At 45.7% G+C, this 19,635-nt stretch overlaps 2 protein-coding genes across 9 annotated transcripts in view; one reads left to right on the forward strand and one right to left on the reverse strand.

Annotated features, from left to right (window-relative positions):
• On the forward strand, positions 1 to 10,086 carry LOC119134944 (protein phosphatase 1 regulatory subunit 1A-like). Of its 5 annotated transcripts, none has more exons than XM_037272218.1 (11): positions 7 to 107; positions 239 to 285; positions 459 to 502; positions 864 to 1,092; positions 1,576 to 2,610; positions 3,679 to 3,730; positions 5,434 to 5,471; positions 5,543 to 5,597; positions 6,837 to 7,013; positions 7,293 to 7,375; positions 8,550 to 10,086. In XM_037272218.1, exons 5-10 carry the CDS (start codon positions 2,530 to 2,532, stop codon positions 7,346 to 7,348), a joined length of 459 nt encoding a protein of 152 aa, XP_037128113.1. In that variant the 5' UTR covers positions 7 to 107; positions 239 to 285; positions 459 to 502; positions 864 to 1,092; positions 1,576 to 2,529; the 3' UTR covers positions 7,349 to 7,375; positions 8,550 to 10,086. The 5 variants fall into 5 exon arrangements, 4 of the variants coding, with proteins under 4 accessions (XP_037128110.1, XP_037128113.1, XP_037128112.1 ...); XR_005100425.1 differs by having other exon boundaries at positions 8 to 107; positions 7,293 to 7,475; XM_037272215.1 differs by lacking the exons at positions 7,293 to 7,375; positions 8,550 to 10,086 and adding an exon at positions 7,103 to 7,279 and having other exon boundaries at positions 1 to 107.
• nckap1 (NCK-associated protein 1) overlaps positions 9,455 to 19,635 on the reverse strand; it is an 18,779-nt gene continuing 8,598 nt past the window's right edge. For 2 of the 4 annotated variants that reach the window (XM_037272082.1, XM_037272080.1), the window contains 29 exons: positions 19,179 to 19,265; positions 19,055 to 19,111; positions 18,844 to 18,986; positions 18,666 to 18,756; positions 17,885 to 18,022; positions 17,752 to 17,800; positions 17,530 to 17,686; positions 17,377 to 17,433; positions 16,962 to 17,058; positions 16,780 to 16,886; positions 16,569 to 16,701; positions 16,158 to 16,239; positions 16,018 to 16,076; positions 15,796 to 15,941; positions 15,525 to 15,657; positions 15,310 to 15,429; positions 14,978 to 15,117; positions 14,763 to 14,894; positions 14,386 to 14,604; positions 14,136 to 14,266; positions 13,956 to 14,053; positions 13,793 to 13,886; positions 13,527 to 13,609; positions 13,127 to 13,207; positions 12,972 to 13,065; positions 12,792 to 12,908; positions 11,409 to 11,518; positions 11,141 to 11,230; positions 9,455 to 10,988 (listed from right to left, as the gene is read on the reverse strand). In XM_037272082.1, the coding sequence (XP_037127977.1) occupies positions 10,872 to 10,988; positions 11,141 to 11,230; positions 11,409 to 11,518; positions 12,792 to 12,908; positions 12,972 to 13,065; positions 13,127 to 13,207; positions 13,527 to 13,609; positions 13,793 to 13,886; positions 13,956 to 14,053; positions 14,136 to 14,266; positions 14,386 to 14,604; positions 14,763 to 14,894; positions 14,978 to 15,117; positions 15,310 to 15,429; positions 15,525 to 15,657; positions 15,796 to 15,941; positions 16,018 to 16,076; positions 16,158 to 16,239; positions 16,569 to 16,701; positions 16,780 to 16,886; positions 16,962 to 17,058; positions 17,377 to 17,433; positions 17,530 to 17,686; positions 17,752 to 17,800; positions 17,885 to 18,022; positions 18,666 to 18,756; positions 18,844 to 18,986; positions 19,055 to 19,111; positions 19,179 to 19,265 (3,162 nt within the window). In that variant the 3' untranslated portion in view covers positions 9,455 to 10,871. Of the gene's footprint in view, positions 10,989 to 11,140; positions 11,231 to 11,408; positions 11,519 to 12,791; positions 12,909 to 12,971; positions 13,066 to 13,126; positions 13,208 to 13,526; positions 13,610 to 13,792; positions 13,887 to 13,955; positions 14,054 to 14,135; positions 14,267 to 14,385; positions 14,605 to 14,762; positions 14,895 to 14,977; positions 15,118 to 15,309; positions 15,430 to 15,524; positions 15,658 to 15,795; positions 15,942 to 16,017; positions 16,077 to 16,157; positions 16,240 to 16,568; positions 16,702 to 16,779; positions 16,887 to 16,961; positions 17,059 to 17,376; positions 17,434 to 17,529; positions 17,687 to 17,751; positions 17,801 to 17,884; positions 18,023 to 18,665; positions 18,757 to 18,843; positions 18,987 to 19,054; positions 19,112 to 19,178; positions 19,272 to 19,635 lie in introns of all 4 variants that reach the window. The other 2 variants (XM_037272081.1, XM_037272079.1) reach the window with 1 other exon arrangement.

The following is a 19,635-nucleotide window of genomic DNA, read 5'->3' on the forward strand; positions in this document are numbered from 1 at the left end:
CCCACGATGGCATCCGTGCCGGATGCGGTCTGAGCTCGCCCGTTGAAAAGGGCGTGAACACAAATGAGAAATTGAGCAGTCGCCTCCAAAAGTATTGGAATGGAAAGGTCAGTCAGTTCCTTTGTTCAACTTTTGTAAATGAGCAAGGTCTGTTTCAATAGATCACTTGAAAAGTGATGTTGACAAATGAACTTGAAGCATTTCATATTTAATGGCATGACCCTTTCTTGCGCTCCAGCTTCACGTCTGCAAAAGCGGACACGATGACAGCGATGACGATGATGTGTAAGCAAACGTTTAAAAAGTGGCTTTGGGCGCGGTCCCTGGCTCAGATGGACGCGGCGATGAACAGACGACAGGCGCTCGGCCGTCAGTTTGCGCTTCACGTTTTGGATGTCTTTGTCTGATATTTCTCTTTAACGTGCGTAACAATTTGCCACTTTGTTTACTTTGGGCAGGAGGAGCCGAGGAGCAACTTGCAGCAAGTCCAAAACCACGCAAGGTAACAGCACAAACGAATGTTACTGTTACTTTTGTGTCAAAACCAAATGCCAGCAACATCAAAATAGACTAGCTACCCCGACCGAGGTTTTGGAATTGGTTTGAATCTTAACATTGCGCTTAGATATACAGGAAAAGAAAAAAAAGACTGAATGCATGATTGATGATTCACTGAAAATGGCAAAACAATGTACCTCGATGAATGTTCAAAAACATTTAAAGGTTAAATGCAAGTGTGAAAGTTATGTACATACAAGTGAAGTGTACGCTACTTGAAAAGTCAAATGGAAGGTGTAAAAAGAAGTTAACCGTGTGTACATGTGTGTGTGCGTGTGTGTCCGTGTGTGTGTGTTGCATTCCAGGCCTTGTGCGCTCCAGAGTTGGTGGTTCTGACGCGCTGCGCGGGTTGTTACAAGCAGCCCAAACACGGCACCAAGGCGGCAGGACCCTTGGAGGATCAATCGTCCTCCAGTGAAGAAGACGACGATGAATTGGAATGCGAGCCGCCGACAGCGGGCGCCAGTGAGCACGAGGGACCCCGGGCCGAGTGGCAGAGCGAACCGCCAGACGCCAGGACCACCGGCCTGCAAGGTGACTGCTGCCTAATTCCCTTGCCCAGAATGCACACGCTACCCAATCTGCACACATGAGAAAACAAACACAACCAATCTATGTGTAAGATCATGTTTTCCACACGTCATGTTTTTTTTTTTTATTGTCGCTGTTGTCATTAGTGACTAAAGTGGCCAAAGTTTTTTTTCTCCTTTTATGATATTCATTTCACAAATTTGCATCAGTAAAAAGTTCATATTTTGTCCATAATTCATTTGATAACTTCATTACGGTTCATGTACGTTGCATACCTATTAAAATGGCATTTTGCCACCCGCTGCTGACTGAAAATGACATCATGTGTGTTGAGGCCAGTCAAGACTCAGCTTGCGACCATTTGCTGAGCCATGATTGGTTGGTTATCAAATGAATTATAGACAAAATCTGAACTTTTTACTAATGAAAATTGCAAAATGCGTCCAACAATTCCCGCTGAAAGTGTTTCCCTTTGTTGCCCCTCAGATGGCGCGTCCCCCCCGACTCAAGTCCAGCAGTCACCTGCAGAGGGAGCCAGCCAAAACACGGACCCATAAGGCAGCCTGTCATGTCACACACGTGCGGTCTTCCCCAAAGTCGCAAACAAACATGCCTCTTACTAGTCATAATCATTATTTGTTGCAAATTGAGAGCCCGTCACAGGTCAGCTGATTGTCTTGATCCCTCATGTACACACACACACACACACACACACACACACACACACACACACACACACACACACACACACACACACACACACACACACACACACACATTATTTACTGTACATTGAAAATGAATTGGTCATTATAGTAAGATAACAGACTCTACGACTTTAGTGTTTTTGTTCCTCCGTTGGAAAAAAACCAGCAACAACCGTGTCTTAGGTTCATTCTTCCCTGTTGAAAAGTGTCAAAACATGTTCAATTTGCCTAACCTGAAACCTTAATGCCTGTTTGAAACACCATCTCTGGTTTGGATCCCTAATTTGAAAAAAGTCCTAATTTAAATCTCTACCTTCTTAGCCTTTCAAATGAAATCCTGTACCTTTAATTTCCCTCATGATCATCATATCAACCTGCCTACCTATTTGAAAGCCCAACCTACGCTCTTGAAAGCTTAACCCTGTGTTGAAACCATAACCCTCATTTCACATCGAAATTGCATCAAACAAAGTCAATCATCTGTCAAATAAATAAATAAATAAATAAATAAATAAAACACAAAAAGTGGGAGTGACCCTTTTGAAACTACTGTACAAAAGCTACATTGACGGCGCCCGAGTCGATTAGCCTTATTGCACGCTGCTTTCCGTAATGGGCCGCGGCTCAGACCACTCCCTCTTCACCGCACACGTGCGCACACACAGACACGCGCGCTCTCTCTCGCTCTCTGTGTCGATCTTTCTTTGTTTGTTTGCACGAACGTCGGACCGCGATGGAGCCCAGCAGCCCCAAGAAGATCCAGTTTGATGTCCCGCCACTGCAGGGGCACTTGGACCCTCAGGCCGCCGAACACGTGAGTGGGCCAAGCCACCATCAATGGGGCCTCTCTCTACTTGGAATGCGTGCGGGCGGTCATGCGGGCGCCACTCTCGTCAACAAGCCATTGCGGGCTCTTGAGTGTCAAATAACACTCGACCAAAAACACTTTTTAAAAGTGACAAATTTTGAAAATGGGTGGTGGACGCATCAATGGCCAAGTTGTCCAGCGTGTCTTTCCCAGGAAGCGGCTTCCAACTGGTCATCACTTGCTGCTCCACAGCGATGAAGATGAGGATGATGATGCCTAAATGACATCATGTGTTTGTGTTTGCGGGAGGCTGAACAAAATGTCGTCTGTCCAAAATGTAAACACGAACGCAAAGTTCTTGTCTGCATTCAAGTGGAACAAATCTGATTTGAAATTTTCCAAGTGGCTTGCGATGCTTCATCAATACGCCACGCTGATAGTGGGCAAGTTGTTCAGCAAGTACACGCACAAAATTCTTTCTGTACATATATTCTACGTGTGTTCTACAATTTTACAATTTTCGTGATTTTACCTTGGTAATACTTTCTAAACATAGATTATATTTGACATTCACAATTATGGATATGGGTCATCATTGCATTGCATTGCATTGGTATCTTTACGATTCCTTTTTTTCTCTCGCTGAAGAAGAAAAGTCAATTGTAATAAAAAATAACATTGAAAATATTTACACAGTGCATGAATGTAATTAATATGACTGTTGTTGTCAGGCAGAATCAGTCTGTTCCATGCAGTTTAAGTGATGGCAACAGGACTCGGTGGTGAACACTGACACATTGACTCATCAGCTTCTTGCTTCAGCATTTTATTCACTTGAAAAAATCTTTTTCTCCACCCGACTTTCTGTTGACCTTCTTTCGACTCTTGCTATGTATTGAGTCATTCAAATAAACTTGCATGTGTGCTTTTGTCAGTAAATCTTTAGAGCATACAACTTTTTTGAGAATGTTAATATACATATATTCCCACTGTGTGTCACTCTGAACCAATTTGTGTTGATCGTTTTATAGCGCAGTTAACATAAGTGTGTTTTTTCCATGTTGTTTTCTTCAGATACGTCGTAGACGACCGACGCCTGCAACTCTGCAAATATACAGACAACCAGGTAACACACACACATGCGTGCACACGCGCACACACACACACACACAGACATATACACACACACACACACACACACACACATTGCCTAACTACAGGTAATTGGCGCTTTGGCAACACTGTTTGTGGCAAACAAGAACCTTTTGAATGTGAGCAGGACGGAGGGGGGGCGTTGAGGGGTGGGAGGCATAGTAGGGCTATAATGGGGCCTTTATTAGATTGGAGCTGCAGCATTTGGGAAGTGATGTCAGTTAGTGTGAAGACTGAGCTGATGGATGCTGAGCATGCACGTATGTGTGCACACTCGTGTGTGTGTGTGTGTGTGTGTGTGTGCATGCGTGCGTGCGTGCGTGCGTGTGCGTGTGCGTGTGTGTGTGACTAACTGATGGAGTGGCGGGCTGTGTTCCGTTTTGTGAGCTCAGCTTGGCGAGTTTTCTCGTGCAAAGTGTCCAAACAGCATCAAGTGTACAACAGAGGAGTTCACAGAGTATATTGTAATGTCTAGTCTGTAAAGTGAGTCTGAAAAGTCTACACACCCCTCTTCAAACACCATTTTTTTTGCAGGAGGAAAAAAAAGAAGCCTTAATGTGAAAACCTTTAAATGTGTACATCCTAATTCGGGGAAATAAAGGAGTGGTTAAAAATAAACAATTCAGATGAAGTTGTGGGGTGGGATTATGACTTGTTTTCAAATTTTCCACCTGTTTGTGGCAGAAAAAGACCCAACGACAAAGCGGTTCATAGAAGTCAAGCTAGGGTGAAGACAACATTACAAATGGTGGAAGGGTGTGCTCAATTATGCAACCACCATATCAGTTGTTTAGTTTTACATCCTTTCTCAAACAGATTTCATTTTCTATTCAACTGAGTTGCACAAGCTCTGGGCTGCATAAGTAGTGTGAAAAGTTTTGAAATCGATGATTGCCGTATTTTTCGGACTAAAAGTCGCTCCGGAATATACGTCGCATTAGCCATAAAATGCACAATAAAGTGAAAAAAAACCATATATAAGTCGCACCAGAGTATAAGTCGCATTTTGGGGGAAATTTATTCGACAAAATCCAACACCAAGAACAGACATGAACGAGCAACAACAGGCTAAATGATACGGTATGCTAACGTGACATAAGCACAAACGAAGAGCTGAGAACGGGCCTGACGTAACATTGACAGTTATCCAAATAACTATAACATAAATAACACCTTTATCAAACCATCTGTATCACTCCAAATCATTAAATCCATCGATCGTCCTTTATGTAAACAATGCCGGGTGTGCACCGCGCCGCTGACGCCGGTTACAGTTCAAATTATTCCACAGGCCCATATAATTATAAACAACAATTTTATCAAACAATCTCTGTCACTCCAAGTCATTAAATCCCATGATCGAATCCTTTGTCCTTTATGTAAACACCGCCGCGTGTGCGCCGCGCCGCGCCGCTGATGTCAGTTGCAGTTCAAATTACAGTAATCGCTTGCTACATCGCGGTTCGTTTATCGCGGTTTCACTACATCGCAGATTTTGGAATTTTGAAAATTTGTGAATAATTTCACATATAAGTCGCTCCAGAGTATAAGTCGCCCCCCCACCCAAACTATGAAAAAAAAACGTGACTTATAGTCCGATAAATACGGTATTTTGCTTTGTTCTAATTAAAAAAACAACAACAACAATGCCGTGACTCTGTTTTGTGTCTCGTGCAGAAGCTGGAGATCAGAACAACGCCAGTGGAGGCTCTCAGGTTTGTACGCGTGCACATACGCACACAGTAGAATGTGGAATAAGGTTTTTTGGTGTGTCTGCCCTTTGCAGTCTGTAGATGGCGCTCACAGGAAGCAAAGCACCTTGGCCCCGCCCACCATGAAAGGTAAACAGTTCATTGTAAAATATCAATCATAAATTGGAGTTAAGCTCCAATTCTGGAACACATCGCGGTGGAAGATGGTTTGTGTGTCCGCGTCACAGTTCTGGAGTTCATGGTTCCGACTTTTGAAACTGAGAGTTCTATTTTTACAAGTGGCGCATAAATGTGTGCGGAGGTGCGCTCGACTGGAGCGTGGTAATTTCGCAGACGCATACGAGCTGGCTCATTCAAAAAAGGGCAGTCTGTGCTGTAGTGAGTGTGAACACAGCTGATTCAGCTTGACCGGGGAATTGCGAGTTGGTTTCCTTCCTTGTTGTATTTGTGATGCGGCATGTCCACAAACTAAGAGATGCAAAACAACAACAAACTTGATGCACTGCCTTCTAACAGCCAGGCACAAAGTGAAGACCTTAAAAGCTTTTCTTCTATCGATTCACTGAGTGTGTGCGTGTATGCGCGCGCCAGCTTCTAAGTGGTTCACGAGCAGCGTCAGTATTTAAAGCGGAGCAGCAGAATTTCCCCCGTGCGGAATAAGGCTAAAATACTGCAGTGAATTGCAAAGTTGGATCAATGTAAAATTTCATGATTTCTGACCGTTGCGTGTGGAGTTTGCAGCACAGTGCGCTATTACTTTTCAAACAGCATTGTGCACAATTAGTATTGCTTGGAGGGTTTCATTTGATTGCTATGTAAATTTAATTTAATTGAACTGCACATTTTTTAATGTATGTAGATGCATCCTTTAATTTATCTGTTGTAATTTAATCAACAAATTTAAGTCATATGTTCATAATTTAATGTAGTTGCGTGTTTTAGTTGAATGCAAATTTGATTCAAATTCCTTTATTTTTGATTGCCGTTTACATTTAATTATGTTTTGTTTTGTTTTACTATGCAGATTTAATTTAATTGACTTATTTATGTATTTTCTGATTTTAATTCAATTTCATCTCATTTAATATGAGAATGTATCACGCAAATTGGATTTTTATTACTTTTGATGCAAGATTATTTTCTGTTACATTTAAATGCGAGTTGTAAAGTATGCATTTTTATATCATTGTTATTCAATTGAATGTGTTTTCTGTCCATTTTCATTTATTTTTAACTTTAAGGTATCTAATTTGCTGCAAATTATTTATGATATGGTTTGGATGAAATCTAATTTAGTTTCAAGATTTTAACTGGACTTGATTGAATTGAATGGCAAACATGTGGAGGCGCTGTGGTTGTCGTTCTCAGAGCTTCACGTGGGGGCGGAGCAACCGCCCGACTGTCAGCTGAGTCCAATCACAGCGCAGCTCTATGCCGGTTCCTACCCGTGGACCAATCAGAACAGGCCAGAGGAAGCCAATGGGAACCCGACGGCCCTTTTAGCCAATCACGGAAGAGGCGTGGCGCAGAGCAACAGTTCAAGCGGTAAATTATTAATCATGGAATGTTTGTTTTTGCACGGCAAACACTTTTTAAATTATACTGCAATCTGAAATGATTTTGAACATATTTAGCATTTTCTGATCATGCATGCAAGCATGTCTTCCTGGATCTTTTGCCCACAAAGTTGGAAGCACTCAAAATGTGCAATAAGGTATTCCAATACGTGTGCATTTCACAGTCGGCTTGAATGGAACCAACTCGACTAACTTCTGTTTCTTACGCATCTCTTTGCTTGGTCCTTTCGTCCTTCCATTTCCTCAGATGTGTCATGTGATTCGCATAAAGAAGTTTCCAGTCCCGACTCGGTCTCTCGGTAGCCGCCGCCGCTGCTGCACTTCCTCCAAGTAACTCTTCCTCTTCTCCTTCTCTTCCTCCTCATGTCCATGCTGCTGCATTAACGGCTTGACAAGAAAAACAGCTAGAACCCTGTACAATCAATCTCATGTAAGATGGCATTAATGCACGACATGGCTGTGAATAAAGAGCTATTATTATATGGCAGGTGGAAACATAGAACATATCTTGAATCATGAATTATTATGATTAATATTGTGGCTTTGTGGAATGAGATTTCTCAAATCCAGCCTCATTGACTCATGTTTTGTACCCATTTTGTAGCCTCTAGAAATCTTTGGGGCGCCGGGGGGGATACATAACACGCAACCATGATCACGGAAATATGACGGGGTGGTCATGTGAGCAGCCAATAAACGAACCCCGTGCCATTCTGTTGAGTTTGCGTCACTCTCCGTAATGCACATCCCTAAATAGACGAGCAAAAGCCATTACCGGCAAAAACGTATTACTACTTTATGGATTAAAAGCAGGCGGCTCGGTGAAGCACTGGGTAGCACGTCCGCCTCACAGTTAGGAGGGTGCGGGTTCGATTCCACCTCCGGGCACTCCGGTTTCCTCCCACATCCCAAAAACATGCTTGGTAGGCCGATTGAAGACTCCAATTTGTCCCTAGGTGTGAGTGCGAGTGCAAATGGTTGTTTGTCTCTGTGTGCCCTGCGATCGGCTGGCAACCGGTTCAGGGTGTCCCCCGCCTACTGCCCGATGACGGCTGGGATAGGCTCCAGCACTCCCGCGACCCCCGTGGGGACTGAGCGGTTCAGAAAATGGATGGATGGATTAAAAGCACTCTTCATGTTAGAGTTGTATTATACTGCCCTCTTATGGCCATTGTTTGCACACTAAAAGGAGCGAGCGCAATGTCAATGGGGATTGGCGCATGAAATTATGACGCAATTTATAACGATTTACTCCCTCCTTTACATTTTATTCTTTTTTGTTTAAAATAAATACTTTACCAGCTCAGCTGGACACCACATCGTTAAAATACGTGCTCCCTTAAAATTTTGATTTTTCTTTCTGTCATCCAAGTCAATTGAGAAAAAAAATCGAAGCAACGAGTCTTTTGTTTGTTGACGTGTGTTTTATTGTATTGATTTTTTTCCCCCAAAACCATTCAAAAATGCGTTTCATCACTAATAATTGAGCTGTTTGTTTTTGCAGGCAAGCTTGAATCTCCCCTACCTGAAGAAGAGGAGGAGGACATCACGCATCAGACTGAATAGAGTGGGTGCGTGTGTTTGACTATTCGGAATAAAACATACTAGGGGACTGCAGCACTGTGGTGGGGGTGGCTGATCCTGCACACTCCACTAACTGTAGTATGACCTAAATTAGCTCAGATCCCTAAATAAAAAGACATTTTCATGTTGGTTGTTATTTTTTTCCAAGTTGGGCTTAAAAAAATAACGTCTCGAGCGGGTTTGGTCATGTGACATTGATTGGTCCTTCCAACGTGTGCTGCCAACGGCCAATCACTACACGAGCCGGATGAAGTGGTACGCTCAAACTTGGCCAACTAGCCAGGATCAAATGGACAGAATGGAGTGAAAAGCTCACTTCGCCCGAGGTTTTTTTTTTTTTTTTTACACACGCGCGCACGTACGCGCAGGTATCGAATTCATGGTGCCTGTACACAAGACAGGCGGGTGTACCACTACAACATCAGCATTTTTTTATATAATATATATATTCTTGTATTTAAATGTGTCATTTTGAGTGTGGTTTTCCAAGAGCTGTGCACATGGTGCCTGTTGTCGAGCATTTTCAGATAGGTGGTGAGACTTCTCCATTTGGAGGAAGTTGGGTCATTTTTTATCTTCCATGTTATATTTGGAGCAATGATCATATCCTTCTGTTGATGAGCACATGAGGTTGACTTTTGATTTCCTGTCAAGTAGAGGTAAACGCTCAAGAAAGAGTCCACGGCAACTACTGACGCTCCTCGTGTACTGCAGTGAAGTGAGCTAAATTGACATTTTGAAATGACCTTCAAGTGTTTTTGTTGCCCGGGAGACGACCGCAAAGCAAAGAACCAAAGTGCTCAGAGTCCATGCAGACAAATGAAGACATGTCCACTTGTACTTTATTAACCGTGATTGAGAGCAGTCTCTTTTTTTAAACTCCACTATGTTACAGAACGCATGATCCCGATCCCCCTTCCCTCCCTATCCCTCTCGCACGCAAACATCGTATGTAGTGTTGTTAGAATGATCGGCAAATTGAAAAAGTAAGAAAACGTAAAAACAGACCAGTTGAGTTCACATCAAAAACCTTTTTTTTAAAAAAATAACAACCCACAAAGAGTTCATGTTACCACTAACTAGAAAAGAACAAAATCACCATGTTACAAGTGTATGCGTGCGTGTTTTTGCTATGAAATGTCACAAGGCGGCATAATGACTTGGCTGTCCGTGTAATAAATGGAAAATGTCCACAAACAGCAAGCAAACGATGGCCGCCCTCCCCGAGCAAAAATTAAAAACATCAAGGAAGGAAACCATCCAAATCCATCACCACCACATACAAGCCGTCAATTAGTTTAGTGTCAACGCAATATATATACTGTAAATTTATATATACTATTTATTTATATTTTTTGTCCTCGTATAACAAACAAACACTTGGGTTTGTTTTGTGTTGCCACGCTTATGGTCCCCATCGCATCAGCATGACATAATATTTAAAAAAAAAAAAAAAAGGAATAAAAAGACAACAAATGTAGACTGATCCCCAACTAATCCAGCTCGTGTTTATGTGTCACATGTTGTTGGTCAGTCAGCCATCATATGTACTTATTTACATCTTATGTGTGTGTCTTTATGTGCTAGCAGTCCAGTCCAGTACAGTGAACCCGCGAACATTTGGCGTTTGGCAAATTTGTGTATTTGCACATTTTTGGTGGGAACTTTAGAAGAACTTAGCTATTTTTCCTGCTGCCATCAAGTGGGATGAGGAACTTCATTAAAACAAAATTAACGATTTGCCGCCATTTTGTGGCATTTGGGTGCCAAAGAACTTTGTTCAAGACGGTTGAGGTGCCGCTTTTTAGACAAAAATAGTGTTATGTGGCTGTTGTGGAAGCTCTATAAGCAATTCTTAATTCTTGGACAGAAGGAGAAGTCAAAGCACTGTTGTAAAAGGAGTGATTTGGCGGTATCTTGTGGCATTTCCAAACAGTTCTAAACCTTCACTGCTTGCTGCCACTAGTGAAAATCTGTAAGAAATTGACCCCACACACACAGGAAACTTTACAACTTCCTATAGATGCGCCATATCACTACTTTGACATTAGACAGAGGTTTAGTGCTATGGTGTGTGTGTGTTTGTGTAGTTCAAGGTGAGGTCCCTACCGGTAGCATACGTGGATTTGCAGGTGGCAGAGAGGCTCAAGAACAGTGTCGTGTATGGAGGTCTCTGACATTTGCGTCTACTGAGGAAGCAGACGGCCAGAGTGGCTGGCTGGCTGGATGCGTGTGTGCGTGTTTATGCGTTGGCGCTGATGCTCTGCTTGTAGACAGCGTGGTAGGCGTTACGCAGGAGCACGTAAGGGAAGCAGGATTCCAGCAAGTCCATGGTCAGGAAGGGGGACTCCTGCACAATCTGACACAACAACACACATCAGCAAAACAAAAAGCGAGTAATTTGTGGTTGGTCACTTTTCTACTGCTATTTGATTTGATCCAAAATGTTCAAGTGCATCGATCAAAGGGCATTTCATCGCGCGACGTCATTGAACACAGACTAAATCTCACCATGTCCAGCAGCAGGTAAACCGACTCTCTGTTACGCGTCGTCATCTTGTCCGTCTCCTGGCCAATCTTCAGAAGGCTGGACGAGGCCAGCTGCAAGCAAACAAACAATAAAAACACACACACACACACACACACACACACACACACACACACACACACACACACACACAGCGGGAGATTGGTGTGAGCCGCAAACGCACAACCACTGGATTTGTCTGCCGTATGGCGTGACAAAAACAATAATGTGTAGTAAGATGAAGCGTCTTACAGCCAGGAACTCTTTGAGGCGGTCCTCGATGCTTCCTTTGTGGATGGTGAAGAGTGCGGCGGCGATCTGGTTGATGGCTTTAGCCAGGCAGTGGATATTGTTACAGTGGCCTGCAGGGGGCAGCAAAGACACGCTTAGGACAGCCTAGCTCCTCTCTCTCGTGAGTGGCAAGATGAGGGGAAAATATGGTCGGTCCACCAAGGGTTTAAAACATTATTTAGTGTCGTGCCAAATGGCTATTTGGTTCAACGCCCCCCCCCCCCCAAAACGCGTTGAGTTAAAATGTAATTATTCATTTTCCAAGCCACTTATCCTTACACTCTTAAAACTGCCTGGTTATAAATTGGATCGACACAGGAACTTGTTTTGCAAAGAAACAAGCTAGTTTCGCCCAACCCAAAAATATGTGGACAAAACAACCCATGAAGTTGGGTCAAATTGACGCAACATCCTGGGTTGGTTCAATTTTTAACCCTAAGTGGGTTGTTTTTAATCCAGCATTTTTAAAATAATAATAAAATAAAAATGATAAAATAATACAGAAACCCTGTATGTATTAATTTTTCAACCATGTGATCTGTCAGTTGATTGATTTATTGAAAATAAACCTGAGTCCTTTTAGACAGGAAAAGCTGGAGGTCATTCAAGGATTTGCGCCCAAGCTAAAGGGAGATTTCAATACACAATGATTGTGTGTGATATGGAGAGGCGTTTCCGACACGCGACGCCCGCACACTAACAATAGAGCCCATTACCAGTCATTATCCTCTTCCAACGGCCCTTATTAACAATGGCGCCTTTCATTTCAAGGTTGTTAGTGCCGCTGCCTTTCAATGAGTCTATCAAGAGGCTCTCGTGCTGAAGAATCAACTTTATCCAGTGCAGCCTTTTTGCAATAATCACCTTTAATTAGCGCCAGCGAGTGGAGTGACCTCAGCGTGGAGGTAAGCGGCGTAATGAAGCAATCGCGGCCACCGCTTCGCAGGCCTCGTGCCACTGGAGCAGTAAATGACATTTGCCGATGCGGCTTCTGCCGCAGTCGCAACACGGCGATATCTCGCTCTTCTTTTTGGGACAACACACGACAGGGACGTCCTTGAATATTTTCTTCCGCTCAGAAGCCGCCTTCACTTGAGTGCTATTTTTTTAATCAAATCGGGAAAAGTCGAGTTCACTTCTGACGCCACACAAATCTGCAACAACACATCATTTTGTGTCCCACGACTGATACTTGTATCCTATATGTTTGATATTTTCATCTAATTTAATGAACATCCATTTCTTTTAACTGTAGAAAAATCGTAATCGTATTTGGGATCGAGTGATGTTAAAAAGTAAATTGTGATTATGTTGGTGGCCCGATTGGCCAGCCATCGCGTGTACCTTCAATGGCGGGGCTGTACTGCGACATCACATTGCTGGCCAGCGTAGGCAGAGAAACGGCCACAAACACCATCAGCAGACACGCAATCTTGTACTCTTCCTCTGGGCTGATGTTGTCTACAATAGTAGCAATGGTTTAGGGCGAGCCCGCATGGCTCTGTCTAAGTGCGTGCCTCTTACCACTCTTTTGCGAAGAAAGCGCCACCACCAGGGCCGGGTCGATCTCGCAGGGCAAACCCGCGGCAGAAGATAGCTCATAGACATTCATGGCCACCTGAATAGGGACAAAAATGTTGCGGCACAAACTCGAACCAAGCTCTTGGTGGCGGGTATACCTTCATGTCTGTCTCTCTGGGAATGTGGTCCTTGAAATCCTCCACCGAGCTGACCAAGAAGGGAATGTGGCATGATAACACCTGTGGAGGAGAACTATTAGAGGCACTTGAGCAGCACTTAACCATCCTCATCATAAAAGCTTGGATGTAGATAAACATTATAACAGAATTTCTGTGGCTGGTAGCAGGTACGAGGTGGGTTGCAAGGAAAGATCGAGTGAATGATGAAGGAAAAAAAGCCGCGTCAAGATCACTGTTTGTGTCCCACAAAAAGTTGGTGTGCTCTGCTTTTTGCTCAGAAACCATGTCATGTTCAGCGTTTCATTGCTGCTGCAGAATGTTAGCTAGCATGACAAAGTTAATGTGCCAGTGAGTGTGTGCAGATTTTTGTCTTTCTTACATCTCTCAGTGCTTCCTGAGCCAAGGAGCGGAATGACAAGATGACTCCGATGATAGTCATCCTCTTTAGGACGCTGTCCACGGCTACAAAAAAAAGTCGCATGGCACAATGACAAACAAGCAAACATTTTGAAAATGCCATTGTCATCTGCTTTTTCTATAAACAGAGCTGGATTGTGATCGCTTGAAATCAGATCTGAGTTAAAAAATTGCCCCAAACAGTCAAATGCCTAATTGATGGGGAAGAATGAAGAAAGCGATGCCTACAAGTAAGCTTCTTGAAGAGCGCCGCCATGTGGTCGGGTTTGTCAAAGCTGGTCCTCATCTGGGTCAACACGTCCATATTCTCCATCACCAATTTCTGCACGCACAAACACACGTTGATGGCTCACACAATGCTCGGGATGGTGAGGCCGCGCGGTGCTCCTACCTTGAGCTCGGCCACCTGCGAGGAGATGTGCCACATGAGGCTCTCGCTGAGGAACTTCATGCCGTATGGCCCCAGCAGCTCAGACAGGGAGCGCATCTCTGGCAGGGAGCACAAGGACAGTCGCTGATTGTCTTTTTATTTTTTTACCTTTTAGCGGAGAGGACGCGTGGGCGAGAGTACCTGAGATGTCAGAGTATTCCTCAGCGTTGAAGGTCAGCTCGTTCTCTGTGGGCAGATTGACAAAGGCCTTCATGGCGGGAAAGTACGCGATGTGTCCGTTGCTGACCTGCCGGAGCAACGTCTCCAGGTACCTACGTCACAGTTTGAACACTGGCATTAAGGTCAGTCGGTGGCCGTGACAACACCATAAATTTATGTTGTGTCAAGAGCAGGCGCCGCCGCCATCGTGAGACAACGGCGAGAGCCGCACCAGTTGGTGTACAGGCTGGTGATGGTGGGCTCGCCGTGGCTGTCCAGGTGCTGCGTCTGCTGCAGCAGGACGTTGTTGAAGACCCGCGTGATGTCGATGGTGACGTAGTTCTCGATGGACTGCAGCACCGTCATGTAGGCCCGCACACTGGTCAGCAGCTCACTGGGCTTGGCGATCTCCTGAGTGGCCTGGTTGTACATGGTCATGCCCACGATGGACCTGCAAACAGTTGATTCAGGTCACATGTGGCGCCTGGGACTTTCTTCTTTGACGTCGGGTTTCAATCAAGTCCCACTTCATCTCAAGCCAATCCCAATTTGGGCAATTCATGTCTAATTCCGTTTGACGCCCCTCCCCCGCCTGTGGTAGATCCTTACTTGGTAAAGCGGATCTCCAGATGGGAGGTGAGGTACTCTCTCGGCGTGAAGGTGTGCTCCCACACCGCCAAGTTGGGAACGTAGTTGATGGAGAAGCAGAGTTCCGAGAGCGCCGTGTGCAATTTGTCCAGACTGGAGAAGGAGGAAGAGCACAATGAAGGTTAGGAAGCATGAAAGCCTCCGGCGCCATTGCGGGCGGCTGGTTGGGGGTTTACTTGGTGACCAGTAGTCGGGTCTTCCTCATGCTCTCCACTCCGGGTTTCTCTCGTTCCGGCTCGCCCTTTTTTCCCGTGGCCTTTTTGCTCTTTTTGTTAACGGCCTGGCTGATGGTCTTTGCGCAGTGTTTGGGAAGCAGCTGCGGGCAAAGGGGAAGAACTAACAGAGGGTCGCTCCAACAGATGGAACACGATCGCCGGGTCGAGCGCGGCGATTTGATTTGGCATTGCATGTCAACTTAATGACAAAAGAAGCCCAACCATCCATCACGTGACGGAACTGAAGCGGAATGATTCTGTAGGTCGGCGAAAATGAACGATGGCCTTCCTACCTGGTCGCTGAGGGTGCACTGCTCAGTGCAGATATCTGTGATGAGGTTTCGCGCTTGTTTGGCCATCTCATCTAGAAACATGTTGCACAGCGACAGGCTGCGGTCCCCTATGTGGTGCCGCTGCAGGGAGAGGGAGCAGATAGCATGACGGGGGCAGATGCAAAACGCCACACTCAGCATATTGCGATCGTGTGTGCGTGCCTGCGCTCGCTCACCTCCTCGGGACAAAGCTCGTGAGTGCAGGACATGAAGTGTGTGCAAAGCAGAGGGAAGCAAATGGAGTGGCGGCTCTGCGATGGAAGCTCCAAGCACTGCTGGAACATCTTCTCAAACGCACGACTGTAGAAACTGCACGCCCCCGTGCGCACCGTTTTAAAATCATGGACGAAACCGAAAAAAAAAAAAAGGGGGGGGGGGGCGGCGGTGGTGTCATGCCTCGTAGTGTAACAGTAGTCACGGACCTACCGGGTGCCTGTTCGAGCTTACCAGAATATGGAGAGGTCAGAGGTCTCCACCAGCATCTCCACCAGCGAGTCCACCATTTTAGTGTGGAAGATGATAGTGTTCATCATTTTGCCCAGCTCTTTGTGGTCGGCGATACCGAGACTGGCCTTGGACACGCTGGTGTAAGCCTGCGCAGAGCAAACGTGGTTCACAAAAGCAGCCACGACTGTATTCAGACAATGAGAGAGAGGAGCTCTTTCAAACCTGCAGTCGAAACCAGTCGAGCCTCATGCCTCTGAAGTCAAACACCTCGCCGTCCTCAACTGCAAAACGCAATTGACGGCGTCCGTCAGTTCTCGGCAAAAGATGGCACGTTCCGCCATGGGCGCTTCCGCGGAACTTACCTTGTTTGACGCTGAGTGAGGTCATCGTGTTGACGAAAGACGACATGATAATGGACTCATCCTCCGGACACACGGACAGGTTCTGGCGGACAAAACACACGAGTCCGGTTACAACCGCAGTGACCGATTCAGTTCAGCCGTTGAGTCAACGGCCAAAAGGGAGTCGAACACAAATACAAATTGAAAAAATTACACAAAATTACATTATGCTTAAATGTAGCAAAATAAAAAGAATCAATTAAAAATACTTTGAAATAATAACTCAATGAAATTAAGTGTCTGAAATCTGTCTTGACTTTTCAAAAGTGAAATACAGCCAAAATGTAGCCATGGATTGAAAAACTGGAAGGCCACCTTTTGAACAGTCTGAACGCAAATGTGCCATGACGGCGGCACTTTTGTAAAAATCACCTGCACCAGCTCGTTGAGTACAACGGCGTCAAAGCCGGACAAGTACTGCACGTAGTAACGCTGCATGACGGGGCCGTACTTCCTCACGTGGGCTCGCAGCTCCTCCATGTAGAAGATGAGCTCCGCAATGTGTCTGGCGCACAAAGTGCAAAATTCATCAGGTCAGTGCGGACGCGCGTGCCCAGGCCAGACCTTTAGAGCGCGTGCGTACTTGTCGATGAAATCATCCGTGCTTTTCTTCTGGATGTTGTCGGCGTGCCGGAGCAACCAGATGATCTCGTCTCGGGCGAACGACAATGCCATGAAGACAAATAAGGCCTAAATGGAAAGCGTAGATGTCAGTTAGCACCTCTTCAAAGCGCGTGCGTGTTGAAAATTGTTTCACGGTGCCACCTTTGGACCCAGCAGGCCCGGCTGGTCCGCCAAAACGGTGGCCAGCTCCTTGAGGGCTGACCGAAGGAATTTGCGGCGCTCTCGGTGCATGGAGCCTCTGTGGAGTTGGGCAGACAGAAGGAGGAAGTCAGCGTTGACACTTTGAGGACAATCCTCGCCAGACACCAAAGTGAGGAAGTGACAGCCACGGCGGCAAGAACCAGAACAACCATCAAAGTGGATTAAGTACAGAGGATGAAATGTGGGCAAGCCAAAGAGGGGGGAAAAAAGGAAGGCGAGACGTCTGAGTCGGAATCCCCGAGGGAGATGAGATGAGCGGGTCGCAAGCGCATAAAAGGAAAACAAGAAATCAGTTTGGCAAGTCGACGATGCGACGGCAGCCGGGGATGGAGCACGCTCGCTCGCTCGTACGTACGCGTGAGACAGGGCCTGTTCCTTGCACTCTCTAATGTCATTGATGCGCTTGTTGTACCTGGAAAACACAGATGGGGGGGGGCGACGCGTTTCGCTCAATAGATGCTGGAAAAAAGGATTGTATTTGAGATTTTCTTTTCACACTCATTTGTACCCTCGGATGTTGACAAAAAGGTCCTCGGCGGCCTTGTGGATGTGGAAGACTTCGTCCCTGAAGAGGCAAAGACAGGTGGAACTCTGCAGCGCCAGCTTCCACAGCGACAACGCTCCCGCGTCGCTGTTCAGCACCGCGTGACACAGAATGAAACCGACTGGAAACAAGAAAGTCAATCAGAAAGCTCCGTCGGGAACACAGACACCTCGCTTCGCCACTCACAAACTATCCACTTCTCCATCGCGTCCAGGGACAAGTATTCGCAGGGCATCTGCAGAGAGCCAGAGACAAAGACTTTGAGTTGATCTGGTCATGAACTCCTTAGCGAGGAAGGTGACGGCGAGTCGCCACTCACGGTATCTGACTGTGCGGGGTTGAGCATGGTGGACGGAGCCGAGATGAGCGAGAGCAGCTGGGCGTTCCTCCACTGGTCGGCGGAAAGATTCCTTCTGGGGTAGACCATCTGAAGGCTGGTCAGAGCGTCGGACAGAGACTGCGCAAAAAGGCACATTCTCATTAGTGTGCAGATGTATGCATGTATGTTTGCCCGTTTGTGGTGCGGCTTGCCGTCTCGTGCGTCCGCCTTCCACGAGCGGCAACGTGCTGTAAATGCTGAGCGACCTGCATTCAGGCGCACGTCGTCAATACAAGTCGCCGTGTTTTGCTTTCCGTACATTGCTAGCGAAGGAATTGCTAGCGTCTGCGTTAGCCCACACGCGATGCACTTATGGTTTGAAGAATTCCCTTTGCGTTGTGGATCTTGTTTTGTAATGTGTTTTAACAAGTATTATTTGACCAGAAAAGCAAAGTGTTGTGTCTTTTTTTGAAAAATATTTGATGGGGGGAAAAATAAACATTGATCACAATTGCATGTGGAAATGACATTATTGGCATTTGATATGGGTCAGTTCTCCAAAGCAAGCCCCTGCACTTGTACTCAATCTGGCGCTTCCTGACTGTAGCATTGATTGAACGCGATTGACTGATTGGGTCCAAAAACACCTTTGATTACCTCTTAGCTGTTTATCTTTAACAGGTACAGAAGGGCTCACTATGTTATATCTCTTTTTTTTTCAGGCCCATAGCTCTGCTCCGACTGCAAACATGCTAACGTGCAATGAGCATCGATGGACTACCTTCCCGTGGGGGACAAATTCTTCCATCAGCTTCTTCAGAGGGTTCTCATAATCCACAATCATCTGGCCCAGCCTGGGGTACTCGCGGTCACTGCGACACACAAACGCAGAAACACAGGCATACATGTCAGAAGTCACCTGACTCGGCAGGCGTAAAGTCTGCGTGCGTTTTGCTCACCTGGCGCCGTGCGTCATCTCGTGAGCGTAGTTGTACAGGCCGATGATGGCTTTCCTCTCCTCGATGCGTGACAGTATGATCATGAGTGTCGTGTACGTCACCGCCAGGTCTAGGTAGTTCTTGGTCAGGTCAAAGTTCACCGTCTTGACAGCAAACAAAACGGTCCCGTCACGCGCCACAAACAACAAACCCTCGTGACGAGCGAGCTTACAATGTCAAAGAAGACTTGGCAGGCATCAATGGTGTTGAGCAGCTCACACACGTGGTCCTGTTGATTCACACAAAACGTTGGTGAAACATCTTCTTCTCAAAATGTCACCGGTAGCACTTCTAACCTTAAATTCCATAACATCCACAAAAGTGAAGTAGTAGAGAGCCAAGTTCTTCAGGATCTCCGACTTCTCCTTCTGCAGCTGAGCCAACTGTTGCTGTGACATCACAAAAGAGTCTTGACATTACAACGCCAAACTAGAATGCGGACCACTACTCATTTTAGTTGGGGGCGGCGCTCATTTTCTAGTAAGCAAACCTGGTGAATGTAAAGAGCTCTTAAAATGCACACTTTGATAGGGACATCAACATTAAGTCAGGTCAATTAGCCTGCCGGTACGCGCGCTGTAACGCGGCTGGTAGACGCACTAGACTACGGAACATAAAAAATATAGAATGTGGCCAGCCGAGCAAAACAAACAAAAAATAGCCTCAGAACATGTGCAAAGAAACCATTGCAGTGTTACAAAACTCAAATGAAATACACAAACTTACCAAAAAGCACAAGTCCGGAATAAGCCA

Source organism: Syngnathus acus, chromosome 15 (genome assembly GCF_901709675.1).
Source record: "Syngnathus acus chromosome 15, fSynAcu1.2, whole genome shotgun sequence".
NCBI lineage: Eukaryota > Metazoa > Chordata > Actinopteri > Syngnathiformes > Syngnathidae > Syngnathus > Syngnathus acus.

Bases quoted from the DNA above. Each gene is read 5' to 3' on its own strand.
- LOC119134944 (XM_037272215.1), top strand. From the start codon at position 2,530: ATGGAGCCCAGCAGCCCCAAGAAGATCCAGTTTGATGTCCCGCCACTG. The intron at 3,731-5,433 runs GTAACACACACA...TGTCTCGTGCAG, and splicing joins GCAAATATACAGACAACCAG to AAGCTGGAGATCAGAACAAC. The intron at 5,598-6,836 runs GTAAACAGTTCA...TGTCGTTCTCAG, and splicing joins GGCCCCGCCCACCATGAAAG to AGCTTCACGTGGGGGCGGAG.